Source organism: Trichoplax adhaerens, genomic scaffold, assembly GCF_000150275.1.
Source record: "Trichoplax adhaerens TRIADscaffold_1 genomic scaffold, whole genome shotgun sequence".
NCBI classification, from domain to species: Eukaryota; Metazoa; Placozoa; class Uniplacotomia; order Trichoplacea; family Trichoplacidae; genus Trichoplax; species Trichoplax adhaerens.
In genome coordinates, this window is record NW_002060943.1 from 10,256,103 (window position 1) to 10,283,663 (window position 27,561).

Consider the following 27,561-nt stretch of genomic DNA (forward strand, 5'->3'; position numbering starts at 1 on the left):
ACAATAGTATAGTATTTTTGTATTTTTAGGTGAAATAATTCGAAATAATATATGTATTAAAATGGTGTATTGCACTCTATCTACCGAATAAATTCAATACTGTGGTAGAAGAACTCTTTGTAGCCGTACGAGATCTCTAATACAGTAGAGTACATCCTGAACTATAGAGAAAGATTTAAGGGATTAATTTACAAATTACTTACTGAGTGAATACAGTAGTTTTAAGTATGATACTGTATATAGCTTTTTGCATTTTAATATTGACAGGGTAGATAATACGAAAGATTTCCTGTAACTTGCATTGGTATATTACATATGATCCCACACTAGTACAGCACACGCGAAATGAGATAATAAAAAGGCTATTAAAAATTACTTACGTTGTTTAACATTTATAAAGAAAGCCGTATACTGTACTACTTTGTAGTATAAATCTTTGGGAGTTGGAGACGATGCGGACCGATATTTGAAATTGTACTTTACCCCTAACTCTACGATAAATTCATTTTTATAGCAAAATAACTACAGTTCTGAATAGAGTGTACGTACACTCGTACAGTAGCTAAGAACACTACTCACAAGTCTACCTACAATACTGTACTGTACAGTACTATACAGTACACCGTACAGTGTACAGTACATTGTGATACAGTATACAGTACTGTACTGTACTGTACTGTACTGTACTGTACTGTACAGTGTACAGTACACACTCTTACACTACGCAGTTCAGTAACAAAAAAGGAACGTATAGTGTGGCAGCAGCAGTGAGTCTCTTGCTAACAAAACGAAATCAAGTCGAAAGGATGGCTGCAAATACAGAAACTTCACCTCTGAACGATTGTGCAAGTGATGAGGAACAGGCATTGAGGGACGTTGAATGGCAACCGATCGCAGATCGACTAGTGAATGCTAATTTATGGCTTACTGCACTAGAATTACACACGGAACTGATAGAAAATGGTATCGAGCTACCACGCCTAAGAGATTTCTTTTCTAATCCTGGAAACTTTGAAAGACAGAGTTTCCCGAAAGAGCCTGCCAATATTTGTAAGAATATGGAATTATCTATCTTGATTTTAGGAATAACTCTATTATTGGTGCAGTAATGGCAGATAGATAGTGATATTTTTAGTGTAGTGGCTTTTATGCTTTGCTACTTTCGTAAATTTACATCTGATACAGTAGTAGTAAAATTTAGTGCAAAGAGGACTTGCGTATGCACTCTACTAGTACTGACTAAAGTACACTACAGTAGATTTTATACTACTTAACAATAATTATAACTATATACTGTATATATATATGTATATAATACATTGATAACGTGGTGTAACAGTGATAGACTTTCATATGTGAAGATTCAAAGGAAAAAAGATATTGCAATTACCATGCAGCATTGTTAATTATGACAATTACACCATAATAATAACAGATGAATGCTTATGTATAGTAATAGTATCTACTATTCAACTATGGCGGAATTTATTGCCTATTTATAAAATAGTTATTTGATATATGCTGTACAAGCATCCACATCAAGATAAAACGTAAACTAGTAATTGATAACAGTGCTGACTAGAAAGCCTTGCCCAGTAACTGTTGAAATTTCGTAATCCGAACGGTTCTGCACATAGCTATGGTAGATCAAGAGTAATTTAAATTAAAATCATGCAAGCTATATTTGACGCGTCAGTCATTCAATCAATGATGTAGTATTATCATATCACATCCCGTACGAATGCATAGCATACAGCACTATCCATAATTTTATGTACATGTACATTATGATGACATAGGTAGTTCTTATCTAATATACTCGTACACTGTGGAAGTTATGATAGTTGTAGCTTACGAACTATCGACTATGCCACATGTTGATTTAGGAATTGAATATTTATAACTTAGTAATCAAGAAATAACAATACTCTTACAATTCTGTCTATGACTCAAGTGCTTAACTCGCTACTATGTTGGCCTCGTCATGCGGATATGCGATTCCGATTACGAGAAATTATCGGCGTAGTTAGCCCTGAGTTTATTTGAACTATGTGTACTGTACGTAGTTAGTCTTGTAGAACACATAGTTCATGAGAATTGTTATCTTCACAAAAGTAGTAAGTTGTACATTAACCTATCCTATCTACGAGTTTCATTAATGTAATCAGAATTATTTAAGGATGAAAGCCCTTAGCATTAATACTAATATTTACTTACTTCGGTGATGCCATTTTTAGCACCCAGTCAAAGTATAACGACGCTAGATTCTGTGGAACTAACTAGATATTCTGATGATGGTGGAAAGTATCCGGAGGACCAAGTAGCAGGTATTCTAGCGTAATGACTATTTCCTCATTGATTTATAAGATATTCTGAATTAGGTAACCCATTATTCAGTGATCGTTATGTTTGTTCTATTCTATGATTCGATAACGTGTATTCATCTAGTACTTGAATTTGAGCTTCGTAAAGCCCAAGATACTATAAAAGCTTTACGGGGAAGTCTAACCATGGCAACCGGTAAATTACATTATGTGTATTTTGTCGTAGCTTAATCCCTATAAATTAATGATTTATTATAAATTTCGGTATATTTGGCAAGGTTTTACACTTTTACAGTTTTTATCAATGTACGAATAAAAAGGTCATTTTAAGTGCGGGCAATACTTCTTAAATTTTCGTAGATATCGATGTATCGTAGTGAACTTTTAAAAAATTTAATACATCTTGGTATCCTATAACTACATCCTTCATGATTGATTTTATGTGCTGTGTGAGTTAATGAGTATCTCTAACTTGTATGTTTATATTTGTAGAGGGACAAACTGAAGGTAACATGAAAGAAAAGAAGCAGGTCATCACTAAAGATGATATTCCAAGTGTAGATGTAAGTATTTTTCTGTGGGTCTTTAAATATCACCCATTAGTAAAGAGAAAATAATATTTCATATTTTTCTATCAACTAACAAAATATCATATTTAAATGAATATATTTATTTAGCTTGAAAGTAAAACTATGATATGTATGGCTCCTCCATTTTGTATCTATTCTAACTAGCAAAAGCTTTTCATTTTAAATAACGTTAGGAACCTATTCTACCGCACGAAAAACGCGCCTTAAATTATTTAGTTAATGAATATCTATTAAAGCAGAATTATCGTTTAACTTCAATTACTTTTACGGACGAAAATGATGATCAGGTATTTGTAAAATAATCTCACTATGATTTTATAGGTGTTATATTAGATTTATTTTAAGACATTTTAGATGATTTAGTTGGATTTATTTTTTGCTAATTGCTCCATAGGATTTTGAAGATTGGGATGACGTAGGATTGAATGTTCCCAAGCCACCTGGTCTACTAGCTATGTTTCGTGGAAGTGCTATGCCAGTAATGCCAAACGAAGAATTTGAAAGAGAAAAACAAATGTTAAGAGATGAGATAAATGCGCTGGTATGTTAATAATAATGTACTATTGGATTTCTGTAAGACTTACGTTTGCACCTCAATGAAAGATACTGATATCTTTACAAGGAAGTTAGCTTTATCATGTTTCTATCCGAATAACTTGATAGGACACGACACGGACATCTCTAAATGAACAGTTGCAGTCCATTAACAATGTGAATGAAAATCTACAAATTAAAAATGAAGAAATGGAACAGTATGTCAGATTACACTTATTATACTGTATAAGAATAGTGGAAATCTTATCTTTAATTAGTACGAAATCATGTTAAACATATTTTAGAATCGCAAGATTTAATTAAAAATACTGCATAATTGTAGGGTAATAGTTCAGTTAAAGAATGAGCTGGATGAAGCTAGGAGGCAACCTTCTCCACCTATTCAAGAGATTCAAGAAGAACACATCTTAAATAATAATATTACAGAATCACAGGAGGAAGAGTTTACGTCTAGAAATGAGCCGGAAGAAAACGAGAGCGAAAAAACCACTCATAATGATATAGAGTTCGATCAGCCCGAGGTCGTTACAGATGATCGTTCAATTGCTGTAGAGCAATTAAATGCAGAAATTGAGCATACAGAAAACCAAGATGCAACGACTGAAAAAGTGGAGCTATCTACTGACCAAGTATGGAGCTACAGTAATATAAATTGTTTTGGTATTTAGAAGAATCTTACTAAAGATTATAAATTTGATCTTTCACGCTAAGGAGGAAGTCTCACAGTTGGGAGAAGATAATAGTAGAATATTTGATCCCAAAAATGTCATATCGAAACTACTAGATAGGTAACTATTATAATATCGAATTTATTAAATATTTCATGCAATTTTATTACGCTTGATAACTAACCGGAGTTATTGTCCCCTAGTAATCCAGAAAAGATGTCTACTGCCTTTTTGATACTCTTACGGTCTATGGTATTAAATATTAAGGAAGAAGAGGATAGGCTTACTTCAGAAGTGAGTACTTCATTATGACATTGAACCTTGCTTAATATTAATAGCTATATTCGTTTATGTCATAGATTTGTAATATCGAAGATACCGTTGAAAGTGCAGTCGGATTATTAACAAGGTGTTTACCCTTCATTGTTCCTAATGTCTTATTAAATAAGAGAGACGTAAGTTACTATCCACGCCTTTTTAACTATCATTTGTCTATATTACTCTGATACAGTACTGTATAGTTTGATAATTTCTTCATACATTCACTATTTAGGAATTACTCCCAATGATATTGTTTGCTACTATTCAGCAAACCGATAAGAATGAGCGCGATAAGTTATTACACATGCTTTTTAATTTAATAAAGAGACCTGAACAGCTTCAAAGGTATTTGTTACATTTACAGCGCTTTCGACCCTTACTTAATGTTAGCGTCTACTTTAATTGATTTGAGTACTAAAATTACGTCACAACTAGAAAAGTAATAATTGAGGGTTGTGTGGCATACGCAAAGCATGCGGGACCGGGTCGAACTGAAGAAGAGTTACTTCCACAGTGTTGGTTACAAGTATGGTGTTCACTCATGTCTACTTGAAAAGTGTAAAAAATTTAATATTTGATTGTAATAATGTATATCCATTACAAACAACTAGATTGATCATAAATTCCATGAGCGTAGATTGTTGGTGATTGAGGCCTGTGGTGCTCTTGCTTCTCATTTATCGGTAAAAACTTATTTGTTAAAATTTTAGAAGCGATATGAAATGTACGTTATTTCTGCATTTAAGAAACTTATAGTCTAATCGCCTTGCACATAATTATTAGGAGGAAATTACAAGCTCACTTATTTTGTCAATGCTTAAACAAATGTACTTCGAAAACAAATCTCCAGAAATTAAGGAAGCTATTGTTAAGACATATGGACTACTAATGGCTTACGTAGTGAACGAAGATAAATACGAGCAGGTAAATTCTGAAAATCTGAAAATTTGTATTTAATGAGAAATTTCTTATATTGATAATATACTTAATGTAATCATTTTAGAGTTTTGACGTACTCATGGCCGCAATCCAAGATACATCGGAAAGTGTTATTAATGCAGCTTTAGAGATATTTCTTCCTTCGCTAGCTATGTGGGCCTATCAGTTAAATCTCTTAGAAGTTCACATGATTGGTACTCTAATTAAGACAGTAGAAAACATGATCCTAGTAAGTTACCTTTTTGCCTAAAGTTTTGTATCATCACAGAGATTTTTACGAAAGAATTTTGTTTTATAGACTGCTCCATTACCAGATCAATTGGATGAGCAAAATTCAGCTACAAGTAGATTTGAAAATCGCTTAGATCATGTCATTAAGGCTCTCATTAATCTAACTCCAGCAATGTATGCTATGGTTTTAAAATCAGGTATTTTGAATGTTAGTAACGAACATATGTATGAAATTGTCTACATTCCTTTCTGAATCATCAAATGTCAACGTGTTACTTTGTTAGCTTCGTTTGCAAGTGAAGTGGACCTCGACGACCGCGATAGTTACGGTAATATCTATATTAGTTCCAGTAAGCGTAAATTTATTTTACATCGATTACGATTTTTCATTATAGAAATTGATCAAAGTATTAGCGCCAGGCTAACCGACCTCGATGTTATTATTGGTAGTAAAAAGCTAACAAAGTCACTCCATGATAAATTTAACGAATTAATGCAAAAAAATGACGACGAAGAAGTAGAGATTTGGAATGCTTTGAAGTGGGTTATGGATGACTAGTAAGTTCGTGAGCGCCGTTACAGTACATTCATTTACTTATGGATAGTACTCTTCTAAAACAAGTGAAATTTTTACTTTGACAATTATTTTTTGCGTTACTACATTTACAGCTTACCAAGACTTATGGCAACGTTAGGTATTCATTAGTAATCTTTGAAGATTAAAGATAATGAGATAGATATATTTATAACATTTAATTCTTATATACTGTCCTTTCCAAGGATCGCTTGATGTGTCCCTTTGGAAGGCTGTAAATTCCCTTTCGAAGTTACTGAATGTCTTTTGCAGAACCTTTGGCCGCGGCTTCACCGAAACAAGAGTTAAAGCTAATTTTAAAGTTATGCTATCTCCCGGTATGATGATGACCAGTTTAGATATTCTTATGACAATTTTTGTTTAAAAATTTGTTATTGAGCAAAAATCTTAAATTCCAGGTGCTGTCGTTTCTGATGGTAGATGTTCCTTGGCGACAAGCGTTATGGCTGCATACGCTATTGGTATACTAACTGCCTTTACAGAAGTAGGTGACAACATGATATAGATTATTGCTTTTCTAGTAATCAACTATGATAGGAAAAAGTTTATTATATTAGATGTTATCAACAGTTAAAGCCATCTTATTTTACATCTGTGTGATTGTATTAACGCGTTTATGTACTTTGTAGATATCTGATCGAGAGGAGCTCGCCGCATTTTTAAAAGAAACCATATTTTACTTAGGAGAAAATAATATCTCCTTGGAGAGTGTCAAAACTACATTTATTAACTTGGGGTAATTTTTGTTAAAGTAATATCAATTGCGTCATAGTATCCCCTTTCATGCGTTTGTTGAAATCCTAACTTCACTTTAGCAAAGATCATGATTTACATGAATTTCTAATCAACATCTTATGGGATGCTGTCGTACATACGTCTCCGGTCGTGCGAAGCTATTCTGCTATACTCTTGAAGGTTTGTTTAACAATTTTTATTGAATTTTAGAAATGTTGCATTCATTAATGCCGTCTGCAAATCTTTAGATTATCGCCGGATATTCAACGGAAGAAATCCTATCAAAACAAATTGTTCCTGCTTTGATAACATTAGGGACAGACCAACACTCGTAAGGCCTCTAACAAACGAATCGTTATTACGTAGAAATTACAAATGAAATTTCCTTACCGCAATAACCAGTTAAACAAATCTGTATACTTTCGCAGACAAGTAAGACTTGCAACCGTTTCAGCGTTTGGCAGCATTGCTGAACGAGTATCAAAGAACGAAGTACGTATAGTAACATTGGTGCTAGATACATTATGTACATTAATTGAGTTTAATACATACGGCTTTGGATCTATACAGATTTTAGAGAGAATTGGCGCTCAGTTTCAGTCATTTTTGGAAGATAACTCCGTGAATTTTTATTATGACATCGTCAGGGAGATTGTTCAATGTTTCTCTCGTATTGGACCTAATGCAGATCCTAGTTTTCGCGACGAATGTATATTATACATTATGATATTGTGCATTACATGTTCCAAATCTTTACTCATATGTTCTAATTAGGAAATCTATTTTTATCAGTCATTTTAGTTAAATTAGTGAAAATAGCAAGCAATAATAATCAAAACGAAAATAGTGCTAAAAGAAAGCAACTGGCCTTGGATTTATTGGATGCTTATAGTGCTTTAACATGTTGCTGTATCCGATTTGATGTTTAATGCATATGATTTTACTTAATATAACATGAACGACTGTTTTAAGATTTTACCTTAACATAGCAGTTTACTCTGATAATGTTTTGGAATCATATGTTTTACCTGGTCTTAGATGTCTTCTCGTGGATATCCAAGCTGTATATCCAGAAAATCAGGTAGGTTTATTATTTATCATAACCAAAGAAAGATAATTTTTTAGTTTTAGACACAGATATTCATTAAAAGATTTTAAAAAACCAAACATGTAGAATGTTATTGAAGCCATGATAGATGACTGCGAAGCAAAACTAAGTACCAGGTATCAAAGTATAGTTACGTTTGTCGCAATAAGATTCATTGGTTAGCATACAGATAATTATATATATTTTAATTACATTACCTTTTCTTAGCAATATTAATCAGGAAACGGTAGCAGCTGCAGCCGTAAAAGAGGATTCGCAAAATAATTTCTTACAGAAGATCAAAGAAAAACGTTTCACTGGCAAAAATGTTGCCCAAATGTTCTCAAGGAGGCAATAGTAATTATCACCACTAACAAGGTATGAAATTAAATTTTCGTAAACTGCCTGTTAAACTCACAGTATAGCTAACTATTTAACGTAATAAAGTCAAAATACATCATCAAACTTACGTGAATTCTGTCTGTTATTAACTAATACATCTAATTTGCTTGACTTATGTATTATACATTTCGTGAATTGTCTACTGCTAATTAATAATTGACTAAAGCGCAGTATCATTGGAGGAATGATTCCATAATTTAATTTGTAGTTTCTTCTACATATTCTGACATTTTGTGATTCTGATAAACTATAATTATATTACTGCAATCACAATTTCTGCAAGACAAATGAAAACTACATATTCTCAATGCAAACATTTTTACTATTTTAAATTACAGATCGATGATTTGGCCTTCGATATCTTGATTATGCAAAAGTTATAACAATAGAAGTAGTATTAACTTAATACGAAGTCTATATACTTCTTGTGGCTTTATCAGCTTGACAGGAAAAACTGTTCCATACGCCCGTCAACAACGACCAAGTCGCTCAAACTTAGTTTACATAGAGTTTAACGTCGTAATAGCAAACTCAGAATAAATTAAATTGGTGGTATTAATAACTGTCGGCTAAAACGTCAAAGTTTATCCTTATACCCGTTTGAAATGATCTATGTTAGTGGTCTTTGCGGTATATCAAGACGAAGACAGATCGTTGAAGCAACGAGTATACTGTACTTATAATACCGATAAGTTATAAATGGCGATTTGGAAGAAAGAAATACTGTATATAGTATTTTAGAGTGCTCTGTGAATACTGTAAGCCCTTTATTGATCTCAAGGAAGGTTTAAGCTGGACGTTAGCTATTATGTATCATTGTAGACGCCTTTAAGTTATGGATCTTTAAATACTTTGGTTTAATCTGCCATGCTATTTTGTTGTTTTACAATACTATCAATTCGATCATTTCATTTTGCGATATCAAGATAATCTAGACTTTATCCTGCTATAATACAGTATATAGCATATTTTATTGCGTAATTATGCACATTTAATGTCGGACCGCGAAGCTTTTAGCGTTCTCCGAAATGTTGCAAATTATAATCTAGATAATATAAAGATTATGTGCCGTTGAGATCTATACAATACACTGCAAACTATTTTAATACTACACCTATGCCTGTATACTGTAAATATTTTATCATTCCGTATTTCTTAAGCATAGTGAGGCGTTAACGTCTAGTATCTAACATGTATATTGTAACTTAAGCAATATATAATGTACATTGACTGTAAGTCGTAAATAAATTAGAAGACTATATTTAACACTTACTTTGCGCAGCATTTCCTTCAATTGCGTATACTGTACAGCGCAAATAATCTTAATGGTCATTGCACTCGTACCTAAGGTTGTTAATTCATATCCTAATTCAAGCGGCTCATTTCCGCAACATTCAGAATACACAAGATATAAGATTTCTGTTAAGGCAGCGTTCTTAGATAATCCGTAGACCGACAAAATGCGAAGTTTTTACGAATCTAGCTTATACGTGAAGAACTTGTAAAATTTTTAACCAATCTAATCTTAGATAAAAGGGAAATTTTCATATGCAGTCAGATCCCTTAATTCATACCACCTAAAGGCAGTGATCATTGGAATGATGGATTTCTAGTTACCATCACGTACAATTGATAACTGCCTCCATAGTATAGATATCAAAAGATAACATATTATGATATTATCCTACAATAAACTGTTTTGAGAAATTTATTATGGGTCGGCAATATCAGATGATTCACTGCGCATTGTTTATCAAGTCACTGTAACTGCAACGAACTTTATTAACAACAATTTCATTACGTATCGACAGATATTAGCTACATAACCATAGTCATAACATGTTTCGTTAACAATAACTATTTAACAAAAATTTCTGAAGTTCTAGTTGAACGTGATCTGTCAGCTACAGATTCTTCAATTCAAACATGAAATGAACAATTCTTACAATATCAGCATGTGAGTTATGAAAAGAAATCTACTCAAATTCATTGGATTATAAATATACAGTGGAAATGTGTATACTATTTTAATCAACAGCGAAAGAATAATCTTCTTTAAAACTGTCGAGTTCATAATTAATAAAAGATGTAACTCTCAAAAAGTGTTCATATACTGTATACTTACAGTTCCATAAGGGGTATTAACTACGATTAAATTTCACTGAATGCGCTTGATCATCCATGAAGAATAAAATATATCAGAATTTATGTGGTGCTGTAACATAGCAACTCTTACTGTTGATTACTAGAGGGGGCAGTTTGAGCTTGATAGATAGAACTATTAGCGACCATGTAAGGATATTGTGACTGATAATTAACTTGTGGTTGCGAAACTCCGTACATAGAGTTGCCAACATTAAAATTGACAGCACTAGACACTGTCTGAGCGGAAGAATTAGGATAGTATTTATTACTAGAAGCTACAGAACTACCACTAGAAGGGGTATAGGACATATTGGTATTAGCTGGATAATTCCATCCGGATGTGTTTGTAGTATTAGTTGTCTGCTGTGTAGCAACTTATAAAAGTTTAAAGAAGATATAAAATCATATAAGATTGCAAGTAAAACAAGTTTTTTATGTATAAATTATTTATCATTAACTTAAAACCTTGACGTACCTATTGCAGTTTGTGCTGGAGTATGGCTAGTAAATTTGCTGGAAGACATACTTTTATCGTGAAAATCACTGGGACGATTATGCTTTGAGAAGCTGTTACTACTAAAGTTAGATGTAGCTTTATAGTTTGCACTGAAACCGCCATGAGAATTATTCATTCCATAGGAATTATAAGAGCCAGATAATTTCGACTTTGCGTAAGGATAACGATTACTGGCATTCCTATCACGATTATAAAATCGATCTCGGCCTCGCATTTTACCTATGCAACAAAATTTTACCTTGTCATACTATTACAAACAATATCTATTATATTAACCTCTACACTTACCACGATGTTTCTGAGCCATTTCCGCTCTAGCTGCATCTCCTAACTGAATCAGGTCAGGGTTTATCGGTTGATTAGCTTCACGGAGTAACGCTATAAGATTTGGTGATTGCCTAATATTACTGGCAGTAAAAAAGGTATAAGCAGTTCCCGTTTTTCCGGATCTAGCGGTCCTGCCGATACGGTGTACATAATCTTCTGAGTTATTTGGGAAATCGTAATTAATGACGAGTTTGACATCACTTATATCTATTTTCCGAAATAAAATTTTTTTTTTAATTGCCAATCCGTCCGGTAATATACCGTTAATCCACCTCATAATGACAATATATATTCTCAAACAGGAACCAGGTATCATGACACTCTCTATTCAGCAGCACTTCAAAGGACCAACTTTCGAGAAAGCTGATGTCACTTGGTAAGCAAGTCGCTTCAGAAGTTCATCTCGCGCTCTCAAGGCTATTACTATACGAGAATATATCACCAATCAAATGTATTGTATTTTTAATGTACGTTCAATATTTTAGTTAAAATTATACATTTATAACCTTGTTTCGCAGCAATAACCGGCAGTCTTAACCTTGGATGTTATTAATAAGTAAATTGCTCTTTCGTAATTAAGAGGTTAGGGTATTTAAAGACAAAAGTCTAAGCAATATGCAACGAAAAACGACTTTACAGCGAGAGAGCGCAAGAAAGTCCAAAAAAATCCTGCAGGAACCAACATTTATGCCCGGTTCATCAGATTACGTGTCATGATCTGGATCCCGATAAAACGACTATGCACTACAGTATGGCTATAGCAAATCTTTCAAGCAATATGGTAACGATGAACAAGGAAGATATTCAACGAATTAATAATTATCGCGTTACGATTAAAACTGACCCAATCCTCTTGCAGCCACATCAGTAGCAATTAAAACAGGGATTCTACCAGATCGAAATTCTAAGATATTGCGAGATTTAGTCTTACTTTTTAAGCGGAAATGGTATCATATCCAGGTCACAACTGATGTAAGAAATTTAATTACAAATCTAAAGAATTTTATTTACCTGACAGTACACGATCACGCTCAGATTGGCACTTATCACCGTGAATGCACAAGACCGGCCAACTAAAAATAAATTCATAGCTGAGTATAACGATCTATAGCTAAGTTTGTAAACGTTAAAAAAAATATCATCTCAACTTACCCGCTTCTAACAAGTCTTCTTGACAAATAATCTGATTTTTTCTTGGTTTCAACAAAAACGATAGTCTGTACAATAAAATTACTCAAATGAATATTGAATATAGAGACACCATGTTTTTACTCCTAAGGAAATCCACTTAAACAGTTTAAGCTTGATATTTTCGATTAAATTCAAATTATCATACCTTCTTTTCATCTTGCCTCAGAATATCACTTAAAAGTTTACACAACCTAGGAAGGTAACAGTGAGTAATTTAAGCTATCAAATTGTATCGTGTATGTCTAACGTGTAAAAATTACTTGTCTTCCTTTTCTTCTTCCCGGCAAACTTCTACGATTTGCTTAATATTATGATTAGTTGTAAGATCTGAAGATCCTATGTTGATTTGTACATAATCCCTCAGGAACTCTCTCGCTAAAGCTAGATTGTAAAAATAATTATTCAATAACGATAAACTCTTAGTGCATTAAGTTTCGAATTTGAATAAAAGGGTGTTTTTACTTCGAATCTCTTTAGGCCAGGTGGCACTCCACATAACGGTTTGTCTTGGACACTAATGCAAAGACGAAATCTGTTAAATTTCATGGGGGAGCACCCATTGAGTATTATTTAGAATTAGCACCTTTATAGAACCAATAATTTGCTTAATTTGGGGTTCAAATCCCATGTCCAACATTCGATCGGCTTCATCGAGCACCTTAGTTCGAAGATACGTATTAGCACATCTTATAAAGTTGTCACTAACGCGGCATCATATAAATTAATACTTTAGAAGGTTTACAGTACTTCTTTTAGCAATTTATCTCGAAACGTTGAAATATTTGTTAACTGTAACAATAGATGATTTCAGCAAGCTCAATAATACTGTAAAATGCTTGTTGCCATCTAGAAGGATGTACAACTTACCAGGTAACTACATCGATTGAGGTTCGTTCTTCTTGACTCTAAGAAATCTAACAGCCTACCAGGTGTAGCTACACAAATTTCAACCCCTCTGCTCAATTCGCGAAGTTGAGGTCCTTTAGGAGAACCACCATAAATACAAGCACAGTTGATTCTAGCCAATCTGCCAAAAGTCGTAGATACACTGTGCACCTGCTGTGCTAATTCCCGCGTAGGGCATAAAATTAAAGCCTACGAGAGTTTAAATGATATGAAGATAAGAACTTGATGGAGCAAGGTAGCAATTACAGTTCTCAATCACAAAACTCACAATAGGACCATCACCATGTCTCAGTGGCGGTTGATTTTTAATGTGGATGATGCTAGGCAAAACATACTATTTCATAAATGGTAAAAATATTTAATCTGACGTAATAAGCATAAAATATAATTAAAATATTTACATACGTTACTGATAACGTTTGTCTACTGTATGTAATGAACTTACGGCTAGAGTTTTTCCTGATCCTGTTTGAGCAATACCAACAACGTCTCGCCCCGATAGTCCTACAGGCCAGCTCTACGTAACAAATTAATACATATTTATGTGGCAAATAGCAATTATAATTACTAACTTCAAAGCATGGTGAGAGAATCAGCAATGTTTGTAAGTGACATTAACTACATGTATTGCCTGATTTAGGGTTATGCAGTTATACAACTTAATATGTAAATATGCGTGTTTTAAACCCTTTAGTAATGACCTGAGCTTGAATAGGAGTTGGAAGTTTAAACCCTTGATTATTGATTTCTGACATTACGTAATCTATAGAAAAAGCAGACAACAATTTTTTGATTGAATTCCAAGACCTCTTTACATATACATGAGTAAAAAGGGTTAATTTATAAGTCAAGCATTGATATCTGCGCATAATGTATGGATACTATAAACAAGATATATTTTTAAACAGAAAAAAAAACTATTCATGATCTTCGATAGTCAAGTACAGAGTTTACTAGATAGTTACCAGGAAAGGAAGCTTCACTAAAAGACAACACGGGCTTGGGGATATTCCTTCCAAAGACGATAATTTTATTATCATCTCGATAACGCGACACTTCTTCCTACACATACAAAGGAAGTTCATCATCAACAGAACCAGTTGTTAACATCAATAACTCAAATGATACACTCACTATACAAGTAACGTAAAGATATTTTATAACGTGAGTGAATCAATCATAGAAATAACCTCTACGCAATTAGTATACACTATTATCATTTCGCTGTACTAACAGTAAGATATTGTTTCTAAAATACTTTGACTAAAAAAATTGTCGAGACTGTCGTTCGAACATGCATTACATTTTAGTCTATACTACGCGTATACTGACTGTAGTGTATCCAATTACCGTATATGAATCGTGCTTACAATCGGCTACAGTAATGAGCTCTGAAGTACAGACCGCACCAGCAAATATCAAATCTCTAGTAATGTGCCATCGGACTAGCAACAGCAATTGACTCTTTTACTAGAACAAGATATAAACGTACTGACGGAACTATTTCCGTCATCATAATCCTGAACACTGCAACTAACTACTGCTGTACTGTACAACCTGCAGAAACTGTCCACGGTGTGCGGTACCGTGCATGAGGCTGATGCTCCACATGCACGTACAGTACTGTACACTGTGTATACTGTACCGTACAGGACTTATTAGCCACTTACTTACAAACTAAAATCATGCAATAATTTCCATACTGAGAACTAGCGTTGATTGTCAATATTTGTCATACTATGACTTACAAGAAGAAAGGAAAATTTTGAAATCGAATCATTAACACACGTCGGGTATTCAACGATAATAGTTAATAAGAAACCCTAAAGCAGGGACTCCTGACTGAAGTTAACTTTTCCTCACTTGCAATTACAAACACAGGATTTCTTATTCAATATATAAAACTTTATCACGAAAAGCGATCACATTTTTAGAAATCTTCGGCTAAAAAGTGATCACGTTTGCCCCTCAAAAGCGACCAATAACCGTCCTAATAAGTACTGTATGTACAATGTATGCTACAGCGAAAGCAGAAATTTAGCACTATGCTGCACTCGTAAAAACTATGCGGCAATGCCTTCGAATATCTAACGTATAGTAGTGTACTGTACTGTACAAGCACACAAAGAATCGATAAAGCATCTATCAATCATTCGTAAAATTATGAAGTTCAGCTTTGATACTTTCAAAGTACTTAACATACATAAAATGCGTAATAATTAAGTTAACGCTAAACATTCAATTTCAAAATATAGATATATCCCACTGTGTTACTTTTACGGTACCTCAGTTCTGTTAGTAACTGTATTCTGCTCTGTATAAAAGTTCATGTTGGAAACTGCGTTGTTACCATTCCATTCTCTGCTACTGACGCTGTTATCACGAGATACTCCCTGATAATAATTACTTTTCGATCTGTTTTCATCCCATCTTTATCAAATTTAAAACAATTTTATAAGGGTATAAAATGGTCAAATCATTTCTGTAATACAGTATCCATATAATCCTAAGATCAGATTAGAGTTTCGTTCTTACCTGCTTCGTGAGGCATCCATGTTGCAAGCCAGTGTGATTATATCAATGAAAACTGAAAAATGAACTGACCCAGAATCGGTTATAACGCATAGTACTATACTGTCTCGTATAGCAGTGTCGCACGATGATCATCTACTGTACCACGCTATACCAGTTTTACCGGTGATAGATTCTAGAGTTTCAAAGTCAGTATACTGTAGTAAAAAAGAAAAGAAAAACCGTTTCGACTAGTCAAGATTTACAGTACAGTACTGTACAGTACAATGCAAACTGACAGTTCCGTACTTTCGTACTGTACTCAGTGTACTGTACTGTACAGTATAGACTGTATAGTACTGTATGTGCACATTTTAAAAATAAAATCAAAAAATTGTACTGTACCCACCAGACCTACAGTACTGTACTGTACAGATGTAGAGATAAAAAAGTAAAAAGAAACGGAGAACGAAATTCTTATTACAGCACAGTGTACAGTACGTTGTACTGTACTGTACAGTGTACAGTATTTGACTGATTCCGAATCATCATCACTAGTGCAAACTCCCGTCGCTTTGCTGTACTGTACAGTAGTAGGAGTTCTTATACAGTACAGTATAGTAACTGATGTTAAATTGATTTAGTTATAACGCTTGCGATTAATACCCTGAAGATATTCACTTATAGATGATACCATAAATAATTCTATGAATGGACATACTGTAGTCTAATTAATCATCTAAAATCATGAAGTACATGTTTACGATTATGAATATCTCTATATTAATTTATCTATTCAATATGAACTGAATTTCACAATCTTATGATGACTCATTCAGGATAGCTGCTGCCGAAAGGTATTTTAAGCTCGGCAGATAGCTGAATAAAATGAGAATTCTCTAGTTTGTTCAGCGTTGAAGCAAAGGCGCCTAAATTCTTGTCATATAGTTAACTATCTGACAGGGACACTGAATCCCGGAGACTTTAGTAATTTAGAGATTAGTTGTACGTTATCTTTGTCACGAAGTTGGTTTGTGGCAGTTTTAACACTAAAGTGCAATTATAATTATAGTTGTTCCATACTACAATGGTAGATGACCCGGTCGCTATGCTCAGATCACTGTTCCTAATCTAGTCTCTTTATTGGTATAGTGTATACTGTACACTTATAATATATAATTATACACTCCGATAGTAATGTTGTAGAATTCAAATTGCTAGATTGTTGTAAGGCATGCATTGCTGTACGCACAATATAACTATATGGCAGTAAAATGTAACCAAAGTGCCATATCTGCTCTCATCATTACATTCGAGCATGATCAACGCGTAAACAAGAAATTAAACACCATAATACTGTAATCGTTTTGAGCATAACTGATGACAAACAGTTAATGTACAGTACAATGTACATTATTCTTTAATATACGTATATATATATATATATATTGTGTTTGTACATTTATAGTACATATACAATTGTTTCTATAGTATAATATTATGAGATACAATATACAGTTTCTATTAACATTCAAATACCTAACAGCGCATACGAATATCATATCAACTAATAATGTCAGTATTATAACTCGAAAAGTCCCCAAGATCTGTCACATAGATTTGCCAAGGAATTTCGTAAGATTTTTCTCCATTGCCTTGCGCAAGTTCCTCAATCATAATATCCAGTTCTTCATCCGACATTATAGCGATAAGATCGCCTTCATAATCAATATAATTAAGCGTAATTTCGAATTTACCGATACGCTGGCTAGAAAGTACAGAGGGCAAAATATAGATTCCGTCAGGAAAATTGATATGAACACGTACATCAGCTGTTGAAAATTTTACTGCACTTCAATAGTACTGATCAATTAGATACTCGCACACTATGTGTCGTAGTGATACAAAGGTTCTATCGGCAAAGGCTTACACAATCGTACAATACAATCATATCCGACGTCCAATACAATCGTACGATTTTTAAAATCACAAATTTCTCTACATATTACGTACAAATACGAATAAGTATCGCAAAATAGAGTATGCAAAATTTAAAGAGCTGTGCATACTACTGCCTTTGTGCACCGTTCATTTGGGATTAGTACAAATAAAGGATGTTTCAATCTTACCTTATTACAAAGTTTAGATTAATGATAACATTAGTGTAAATATCTACAGGTGTTTGGTGATCTTAAATATTTAAGCTTTCAACGGGTATAGATAGTAATTTATTTTAACTGTCAGTATAGACAAATGATTACTTTAATGCCATCCTACCTAATTAAGAAAAATAGGTCTTCGAATTTTGGTTTATAAAAAAACTCCGAATTAATTTCAATTTCATTCACGCAACCGTTGTAGTGGTAATTAATAACCCTTACAAAATCTTCATAACTATAATCGATTTCTTCCTGCCAAATAAAAATGGCGTATGAGCGCAAATTAGTGAAAATGTCTACGGCTTATATTTTATCACATAAAACAAGGTGCGCTACGGATGATAACGCGCGCTGTAGAATTAAAATGTATGCCGATATTCAGTAACTGAAGAAGTCTTGCAAACAATTTGCATGTCAATACTGTAATCCTAAATTCTAACTCAACCCTGATATGGCTGTACTAAACTTACTTCAGAATCTGAGTCGCGTTTAGCATTGGTTGAAATTAATTTAAGTAAAGATTCTGTATGTACACCAATAGTCGGTTCTGATACTCTTCTTCTCGAAGCAGCCGTTGTTGCCCTAAGAATAATAATGAAGAACTTTATGTGCCGATGATCAAAAATAGTGCAAGGAATCTGCAGAACTACGATATTTCATAGGCAGTCTTAAATATTATCATTGCTATCATAGTCTGGCTAACTTACTCAGGTTTCCTGCGAGCTAACTTAGGACTACTACCAGCTTGATTCCTTAAAGCAAAATGTTCAGTAAGGCTGTGAGAGAATTGTTTATGTAAATCATAGTCTTCCTTATTTTGTCGCAGAAATGACTGGATCAAGTCGCACTGTGATATTTTGCGATGCAGACTTAGTAACTCCCTTACGTAGCGATCTAAAAGAGGTAATCTCCTTTCAGCAACTTCGCGTTTAGCGCTCCTACCAAATATTATTTTACCTTAAACGAAATTGCGTAAACAAAACGAACTATTAAGATGACTTTAAAAATCTATTCCATACATTTCCTCAGTACTCCTTTCGAAGTTCCATTTTTAGTTTTGAATTAGTTCATGTACTATAAAAACTGGAACTAGAGGCTAGTGTTGCAACAGAAAGTAATGTAGTACAGCGCATAACTGCATCAAGTCAATTGACTATTAAGATCTGTGCAATAACAATCATTGAATTGCAAATTTGCAATGTAGATATGAACTACTGTATTGCACTACTAGTTATCACTTACTAATGTACCTAAAGACATATATTCACTAAGTACTGTGCAATATATACTGCAATGAATTGGTATAACTTTAAATCTTACTGTACTGAGCTAGAGTGAATACTGAATTTGTTGGCTAGAAGAGATAGAGATAGAACTTAGAAATAGATTCGCGTGTTATACTACGAGTATTTTCTTATTTTCAGACTAGCTTATCATGAGCCTACAATTTTTATAAACTGTAGTAAAGAAAACTTTTATCTCAATTCAGCTTAACTAACTTTATTGTGAGTTGTAGCAGTAAAGCAGAATAAGATATAGTCGACCTTATTACACTTACTCATTTATATCATCTTACAATGATAGATTTAGCTATTAATTTTGAAATTATGCGGCGACATACTAGTGTACGGTATGCGTATGATGAAGTTCCTACCTGGCACAGTAGGTAGTATTCGATCTTGTGGATTGACCTTACCAGCCTCTAATGGAAATCGGCGTTCCAAATGTAGTAAGAGGCCATTAAATTGGCGAAATCTGCGATATATGACATGGGTTTCGCCAGAATGTAGTATTACTTTAATTGAATACACCTAAAATGCAAGACAATATTATTAATTAATGAAAGTTAGTACTGGTGTTAGCGTATGCTAGCTATTTATACAATTATATCCCATCTAAATGCAATATAATAAAGGAAAGATAGTTCCTGATCAAGGAGAGAGCTACTATAAGGATTTTAGCATAGGTTTACGTAGAAACAGGTAACGATGAAGTAAGATTGCTAGAACGAATACAGTTTGATTAACTGTAGAGGCTAGTGAAGGAGAGTCTACAAAACTTGAAATGTTAATGCTCCCGCTAACCCTATGACCAAGCTCTTTCATGAACTGTACAGTACTGTACGTACACGTATATTTATTTTCCAGTATTTAATACCCAGACTATTAAAGAAAGTTGATTAACTGACTTCATGTTACATATACAGTATGTAACATAATCAAAATCCTTTTAAATTATAATTATTCCTTGAAACATCAAATCTTTACTCGAGTAGAGTCACCAAATCAGATCGACAGGATTAAACAACGTAAATAGCAGGGATTAAATAGTACAGTATACGTCAATTAATAATAATGATAATAATATAATTTAATAATTGTTACATTAAAACTTACGTAATATTTCGTATTCTCCAGCTGAACTTTATGGCAATCTAAAATCGTAGCGTCAATAGCTAATTCAGATTGAGACATGATTTCCGGTTATAGAATTAGAGAAGTTGCTCTTAATTTCACTTTTCACAATTAGTTATACTGTACTCTTGGTCATATTTCTCCATTAAAACATGGCTAAAATTTAAGAAACTTATTTAGGGACAACTTTTTGAATGCTGCCTGTACAGTACTCAGTGTACTGTAGAGTACATGTACAGTACAGTAGTATCAGCGCACTGTACAGTACAGTATGTACAGTACTGTACTATAGGGACAGTACAGCGCCAAAAAAAGAAAAAGGAAAAGAAAATAAACACCGGCACAGTACTGTACTTAGCACGGTAGGGTATACAGTACAGTACTGTACAGTACACCGTAAACTCTTTAAGTTCCAACAAATCACTTGCACTGCACTGTACTGTATGTACTGTACAGTATGGCTGTACTACCAGCGTACTGTACATACTGTATAGTACAGTATTGAATGAATTAATTTGGCGAAGTGTTCTGGTATTTTATCCAAAATTTTGAAAACTAGTTGAGAAAAACAAAATCTTAATTATTCTCGCTGTACTGTAGTTACCTTTAAGGAAAATATGTTAGATCTTGAGGTGATTCCGGAACGATCTCTTGGCTGTAGCCAATGGAAGTTTATAATCGGTGAGGCTCGCATAATTGTCTAGGTTGATGAAGACTTACTTTTACAATGTTTTGAACATTAAAGACTGCAATTCTACTATACTGTAGCCATTTTGCAAAATCATCGATTAATTATCTAAACGGCACTGATCATGTAGATTAAAAAGAATAAGTGTTATACCTCTAGTCATGCCATGAACCCATTTTCATACCTCATCATAATATACCTATATAGATTAAGATATATTAGCGATCGTGAAACTATGTACTACACTTATTGAAAGTTTAGTCTGAATAGGCTTAATAATTCTTAAAATTATGTGTATAGTAGGCATCATGATGAACGATGCTGTCTGTTACTATGCAGGGATTATAGGATACGTTTCTTAATTTCACTATACTATACTATTTGATCAAATCGGACATTTTATAACGGAAGTGATGATTATTAGGAACTCCTCAATTTTGAAAGTCTTCATATCTAGATTTAAAAATCTCCGATTTTATCAATTTAGTAACTTATGTGCGTATGGACGATATAGAGGCTTGCACCCTTACCTGTAAATAATATGGATAGATGTCATGATAGCATTTGGCATAGCCACAAATTACATTATCTGTAAAATATAATATAATACCGTATATTGTAGTTCTAATTTACGTACTTACAATCACATATTGTAAGCTGCAAAAGATTGGAACATCTCCGTACCTAAAGTAATACGCGTATTATAGTTACGCAGTGACTTTCTCATAGTTGATAACAGTATCTCTCGAAATTCAACAGTGCGCCTACAACGTTTATAACTGATGAGTCAACGCTATTAGACACTGTACTTTATGTTAAACATCCAAACTCACGTTATGTTACAAGGTACACGATAGTTTACGAAATTCACTAATCAACACTACAATCGAAATAGTTAATTTTTTCGCTATCCTATACTTACCGACTGGCGTGATAAACTAGACTGATAAATCGGATCGAAAAATTATTCTACAACTTGTACCATTTACTACATGCTGCTTATTCATTATCGATACGTCACACATCCAATTCGACAAATTAGTCAGAAACCCTAAAATTAAATATTATTATTATGATCGCTAAAGTTAGTAAATAAATGCAATCTTTTTTTCACGATCCATATTGTTATTACGTACATGGGTGTGAGTATGTAGAGCACAGACAGTACCTTAATAGTGATTGGATAATTATTATCATACTCACTAAGGAATTAGCTATACTAAGAAAAACGATTATAAACTAGGCAAATGGTTAAACGCTGGTGATTCATAATATTGCCGAATTAAACTTGCAATGAAAACTGGCAATAAGATAATCTTATCAATATTGAACAAAGCTATAATCATAGGTAGTTTTAAAATTACAATTAAAGCTTCGATGCATATCGTTTTAATACACGACTGGCTGCTACAGCCCGTAACAGGCTACGAGAATTTACTTTGTACTGTATGATATCTACTATTCGATGCTAAAAAATATCGCAAGTTTCAACTTATCATTGCAAAGTACAGTAGTACAAGAATATAATAAAATGATAATTACTATAGCTAAAATCAGTTGTAATAAACAAATAAAATTAGCCTGTTATTATTTACTATATATCGGACATCTTATCCATGTCCTATACTGTATATGACAATACTACATACAGCACTATAGTTCAATTTAGACCCTTGTAAGCGCATTTATTATAAAATAATAAAATTATCAAGTCTGATAGACTAATACTACATTACGGTAATGTCCGTTTTAATCAAATATGCTACCGATTTAATCTTCATACTAATACTACATATTACTGTAGATAAAATTCGTAGACCAGGCCAATTGCCAGTACTACATACTGTATGTGGAATCATTTGCGCTTATTTACGTACAGTATATTTTCAATAGCTAAATATTTAACTGATCTTAAGATGTAAACTATAAGCGATCTTGAAATACTAAAATCTACAAACAATCATTGGTGCATTATCTGTTTCAGCAATGTAAACTACTATGACAAATATTTTCTGTCTATGCACTAATTCTATTCTGTAAAATCTTTATTAATAATAGGGATTTGAAAGATTTAAGATTTAGGTATACTGTATCAATACTGATAGGAAGCAGGCATTAATTTATGATCGCTGTTCGCTATATGTTTAGGAATGTCAATATATCAAGTTATTCGAATAATTCGGAGTCAGTACGAAATCATCAAAGAAGTGGATTTCATTTACGATGAAATGGTATTTTATCTGCTATTTGTTTATTTACGATTTTGCATCTAAAAGTTTTATACACATAGAAGCGCTGATATAAATAACAGTTGCATAGAGTTCTTTTGGTAATTGCTCCTGCGCTCTTCTATGGTTCGTAACACTGGCAGAAAGATTGTATTGAAAATTTAGGGAGTAATTTCTATACAGTTTTGAGACTGCAAAAAATTTACAACAATAAGTACAACACTCCGTTGAGCTATCTGCGCTATTATATTAATCTCTAGCATAGTAATTGCTTTACGCAATATCTTCAAAAAATATATTAAAAGTAGTGGTATTTGATTTATTGGCTTCTTCAAACTGATACTCGGCGATTAAATAATGTTACTATCGATACTCTTTGCTTATAAAATAGTATAAATGTATATTATTAAATTTGATCATTGCCAAAAAATATGTACTCTAGTTGAATTTAATAATGATCGGTTTTTTTAATTACTAATTTAGAAGCCTTTGGAATCTGATATTATTATCAAACTTCCACTAGATGGAATTTGCTTCATTCATGAGCCGGACACACAGCGATTAAAGGTCAAAATGCTAAACTACACTTCATATGCAATATTCATATTTTTAGCTGTTGTAATACCATCATCACTGACATGTCTTAGTAAAAATATGTTATTAAATTTAATATTTACAAATTACATTCGTTTTATACGTCAACTTTTCAGATTATAGAAGTTTACGACTTAGACCGAGTCAAGTTAACTTACAGGTATCTTTATCATTCGAAAGTTACATTACTAAATGTACCGTAATTAATGTGATAGGCCTACAAGTAAAAAAGTAACACCGAGCAACGTGCTGTGACATATTCTTGATTATTCTTTGATCTTAATCAACTGTACTATCAAGGATGACGTATACCTTTAGAAATCATATGTACTTATTGCATAACAGGCTGAAAGCATTGATGTATTTATATGCATATTACAGTGGAAGCCATTTCAACTCCCCTACTATAAAACCAACATTTGAGCAAGTTACGAAATCTTTTGGACATACCCGTCCTGGAGGTTTGATACTATTTTCTGCAATTAGTATTGTATCCAGCTGTATTATTCCAATATAATAGCGGTTTCAATTTTGGTCATAGAATACGATACAGCCAACCGTACTTGCACGCTTAACTTCCGCGGTCTATCATTTGTTTTTAGTGGCAATTTTAAATATGAGGTACAAACATAAGTTATTTGCTGTAAATAGAAAATTGATTATCTTATGGGCAAGTTCTATTACACTGATCTTGTCTCAACTGAAATCATAATAAATTGTAGCCTTCAAACAAGCATGGTGTGGCATCAATTCAAATTTCTGATTCAGATTCAATCTCTAGAATATATATTTATGATGGAAGCTCCCTAAAAGACACTAGGTAAAACTAGTTACCTGGCACTTTCCAATATAAGTTAACATGTAATTAAATATTTTTGTCTCTTCTATTATTTCGGTCAATGTGTAGAGCTCCACCAATACCGCTAGACTGCTATTTGGGTAATTGCTTTACTGATAAAGTAGAAGTTGTGACGGAAGATGGTCTGGTGCAGTTCCTTAAATTTCGCCTTCTAGCAGAAAGTTGGAAATATTTATCAATAATACAACAATAGGCTATATATTTTAGCTAGATGATCGCAATAGATATTTAATTGCATGTGTAATGATAGGATAAAATTAAACAAAAAAATTTCGATATTGTTAGGTTCGTTAAAAGAGGTTCATGTTAAGGAAGGAATTGTAAAATTTGGTGATACATGTCAGGTATATTACTTGAGCGCATATTAATCACATTTTCAACAAAGGTAAACCACTAATTCAGATGCTGTATAATTACCAAATTAGAATGTTACAACTATCCTCGGAGCCCCATGTAGAATATTCTACAAGCCTGAAGATAAAGTTAGGAAATACATGCAGCCCTACTTCTTCGCATTCATGATTGTATAGCATTATTATTTATTAATACCATACTTCAATTTACTAATGCGTTGTAATAACTTAATATTGTTAGATGAGAATTCATTCACCATCTCCACGAAAATTAAGCAACTCGCAGTGGTCTGATTACTTTTTCAATTATTTTACCCTTGGTATTGTAAGTAAACTAGTGGATACCGTCATCTAGTTACTTTAAACATTAGGTACTGTTATGTCTAATTCATTTTGTTACCTCATTAGGACATCCTTTTTGATGGTAGAACACATCGTGTTAAAAAATTTATCTTACATACTAATTATCCGGGCCATTACAATTTTAGTACGTACTACCGATGTAATTTTTTTATCAAGGTCTTCAATGGCAATGACGGTATGTTGAAATGAAATAGCTGATAATAAACGACTGTAACAATTCTTATTTTTTAGATATGAATGCTTATTTTAAACCGAGAGGCGCCAATTTTTTTGCTAACTTCTGAAAAATGACTTTTGTAGGTGATATCGGAAATATAAGTGGAGATGAATCCCTACTTGTCATAAAAGCAACAACGAATGTTAGTGGATATTTGATAAATTGATTAGTAATGATATTGGTGTACAATACGCAAACTATGAGTTACACATTTCTCAATGGATACGTTTTGATGTAGTGGGAAAGTGTACAGCACCTTCTTGGCAAACCCGTTGAACCTCCTGTCGTGATGAATAGGTAGACATTCGTTCAGTCGCATTGATTTAAAATTATATGAATGTACATAAAATTCGACAAAATTTATAAGTTACTTAATAACAATGTAATTATAGAGCCTCATCTACAAATACTGTCAATCCTTTTGGACCTACTTTTTGTTATGGATATCAAAACATGATAATCGAAGTAAGGATAGACTAGCCGTTACACTTTACGTTTTAATCCTACATTTTTATGGCTACAATTATAATTGATATTCGATTAATATACCGTACAGATTATGTATTACTTGTATGCTGCTAGAGTTAGATAAGCGCAATATGCTACTGTACTATTCTAAAATTATATATTTTATAATTATTAGCAGCTTTAGCTTAAACACTAATATTGCCATTTAATATGTGATCTCCAGGTGATGGAAAATAATCATATTGCGTCTGTTACCCTATTTTCAAAAGAATCAATTTAAGTTAAAACACTACATTGGGACGAAAAGGTTTGCTAACGTCGATAGAATTTTTCTAATCGGGCATTAGAATTAATTTATATTTTATAATAGCTTATAATTGGCCTCTAATTCACGGTCATTTTAATATAGGCATCCAATTTCGAAAGATAAGAAAAGCTTTTCTTGACTCATATACATTAATATCTCAGCAAGGTGGACATGTGTATCTTTATTGTAAGCACTACGTAATGTTTATAAACCTAAGCGAGTAAATTTGCGTTCAAGTGAAGATTTGAGCATTTAAATAGTGTCGTTCTGTAATTTGACGCAAAATTGTAAAAGGAGACAATTCATGTATTAGTATATAAGGTATACTAAGGCTATCTAAAATTTTGTGAGACCAGCAGATACCGTATGTATACTAACAGAACACTGTATATGCGTTGTTCTGAATTAAACTGTGCCATTGTATTTTTGACATCGTAAATCTGATTTCAGTCGGCATGGCCGCAATGAATCCTACAATGGTAGGCTTTCGACTTATTTAGATCAATAAGATCATAAAAATATAATACTATTTACTGTACGAAGCTGTCCGTATAAAACAATCTAATAACTGCATTTCAGGGATTCACTACGTTAAAATTAAAATTATATTGCTTAAATTATTCGAATGTATTATTTCTAAATGTGAACTAAGTAAAACGCTGTCGAATTTTTGTAATAAATAATTATTGTTATTATTACCAGCAAAGTGCTTTAAATATCTACCGGTAGTGACGGTATAAAGGAATATAAATCCTCCTTCCTGCGGAAATTACTTATCATGCATATTTGTACTGAATATGCAGTACTTACACATTTTCACACAATGCAATTCCAAATATTGAAATCAAGTTTAATTGGTAATAGCTT

At 33.0% G+C, this 27,561-nt stretch overlaps 4 protein-coding genes across 4 annotated transcripts; 2 read left to right on the plus strand and 2 right to left on the minus strand.

The window, feature by feature from the left end:
• Window positions 1–806: 806 nt before the first annotated feature.
• TRIADDRAFT_52509 (uncharacterized protein) lies at window positions 807–8,403 on the plus strand (the record flags this gene model as incomplete). The annotated part of the gene is made up of 28 exons (XM_002108198.1): window positions 807–1,050; window positions 2,238–2,327; window positions 2,449–2,520; window positions 2,817–2,887; window positions 3,088–3,201; window positions 3,309–3,455; window positions 3,578–3,666; window positions 3,792–4,098; window positions 4,181–4,257; window positions 4,341–4,431; window positions 4,497–4,592; window positions 4,691–4,803; window positions 4,894–4,984; window positions 5,070–5,141; window positions 5,242–5,382; window positions 5,462–5,626; window positions 5,696–5,825; window positions 6,024–6,186; window positions 6,298–6,323; window positions 6,409–6,540; window positions 6,622–6,707; window positions 6,853–6,959; window positions 7,039–7,138; window positions 7,325–7,450; window positions 7,529–7,667; window positions 7,948–8,039; window positions 8,133–8,182; window positions 8,274–8,403. 28 exons carry the CDS (start codon window positions 807–809, stop codon window positions 8,401–8,403), a joined length of 3,261 nt encoding a protein of 1,086 aa, XP_002108234.1.
• A 2,276-nt stretch (window positions 8,404–10,679) lies between these two features.
• On the minus strand, window positions 10,680–16,088 carry TRIADDRAFT_63563 (uncharacterized protein; the record flags this gene model as incomplete). The annotated part of the gene is made up of 17 exons (XM_002108939.1): window positions 10,680–10,966; window positions 11,068–11,328; window positions 11,398–11,643; window positions 12,281–12,340; window positions 12,448–12,509; window positions 12,589–12,653; window positions 12,773–12,818; window positions 12,888–13,008; window positions 13,090–13,141; window positions 13,211–13,285; window positions 13,495–13,722; window positions 13,802–13,867; window positions 13,979–14,050; window positions 14,235–14,296; window positions 14,499–14,595; window positions 15,819–15,963; window positions 16,069–16,088. The coding sequence occupies 17 exons, from the start codon at window positions 16,086–16,088 to the stop codon at window positions 10,680–10,682; spliced, it is 1,965 nt and encodes a 654-aa protein (XP_002108975.1).
• Window positions 16,089–17,607: 1,519 nt separating this feature from the next.
• Window positions 17,608–20,677, minus strand: TRIADDRAFT_52511 (uncharacterized protein; the record flags this gene model as incomplete). Its single annotated transcript, XM_002108940.1, has 6 exons — window positions 17,608–17,812; window positions 18,322–18,455; window positions 18,674–18,785; window positions 18,911–19,160; window positions 19,858–20,014; window positions 20,600–20,677. The coding sequence occupies 6 exons, from the start codon at window positions 20,675–20,677 to the stop codon at window positions 17,608–17,610; spliced, it is 936 nt and encodes a 311-aa protein (XP_002108976.1).
• Window positions 20,678–21,234: 557 nt separating this feature from the next.
• On the plus strand, window positions 21,235–26,667 carry TRIADDRAFT_49777 (uncharacterized protein; the record flags this gene model as incomplete). The annotated part of the gene is made up of 14 exons (XM_002108199.1): window positions 21,235–21,298; window positions 23,454–23,536; window positions 24,017–24,100; window positions 24,244–24,287; window positions 24,509–24,588; window positions 24,669–24,748; window positions 24,850–24,947; window positions 25,035–25,147; window positions 25,272–25,330; window positions 25,412–25,468; window positions 25,581–25,664; window positions 25,748–25,877; window positions 26,314–26,384; window positions 26,611–26,667. The coding sequence occupies 14 exons, from the start codon at window positions 21,235–21,237 to the stop codon at window positions 26,665–26,667; spliced, it is 1,104 nt and encodes a 367-aa protein (XP_002108235.1).
• Between the last annotated feature and the right edge of the window lie 894 nt (window positions 26,668–27,561).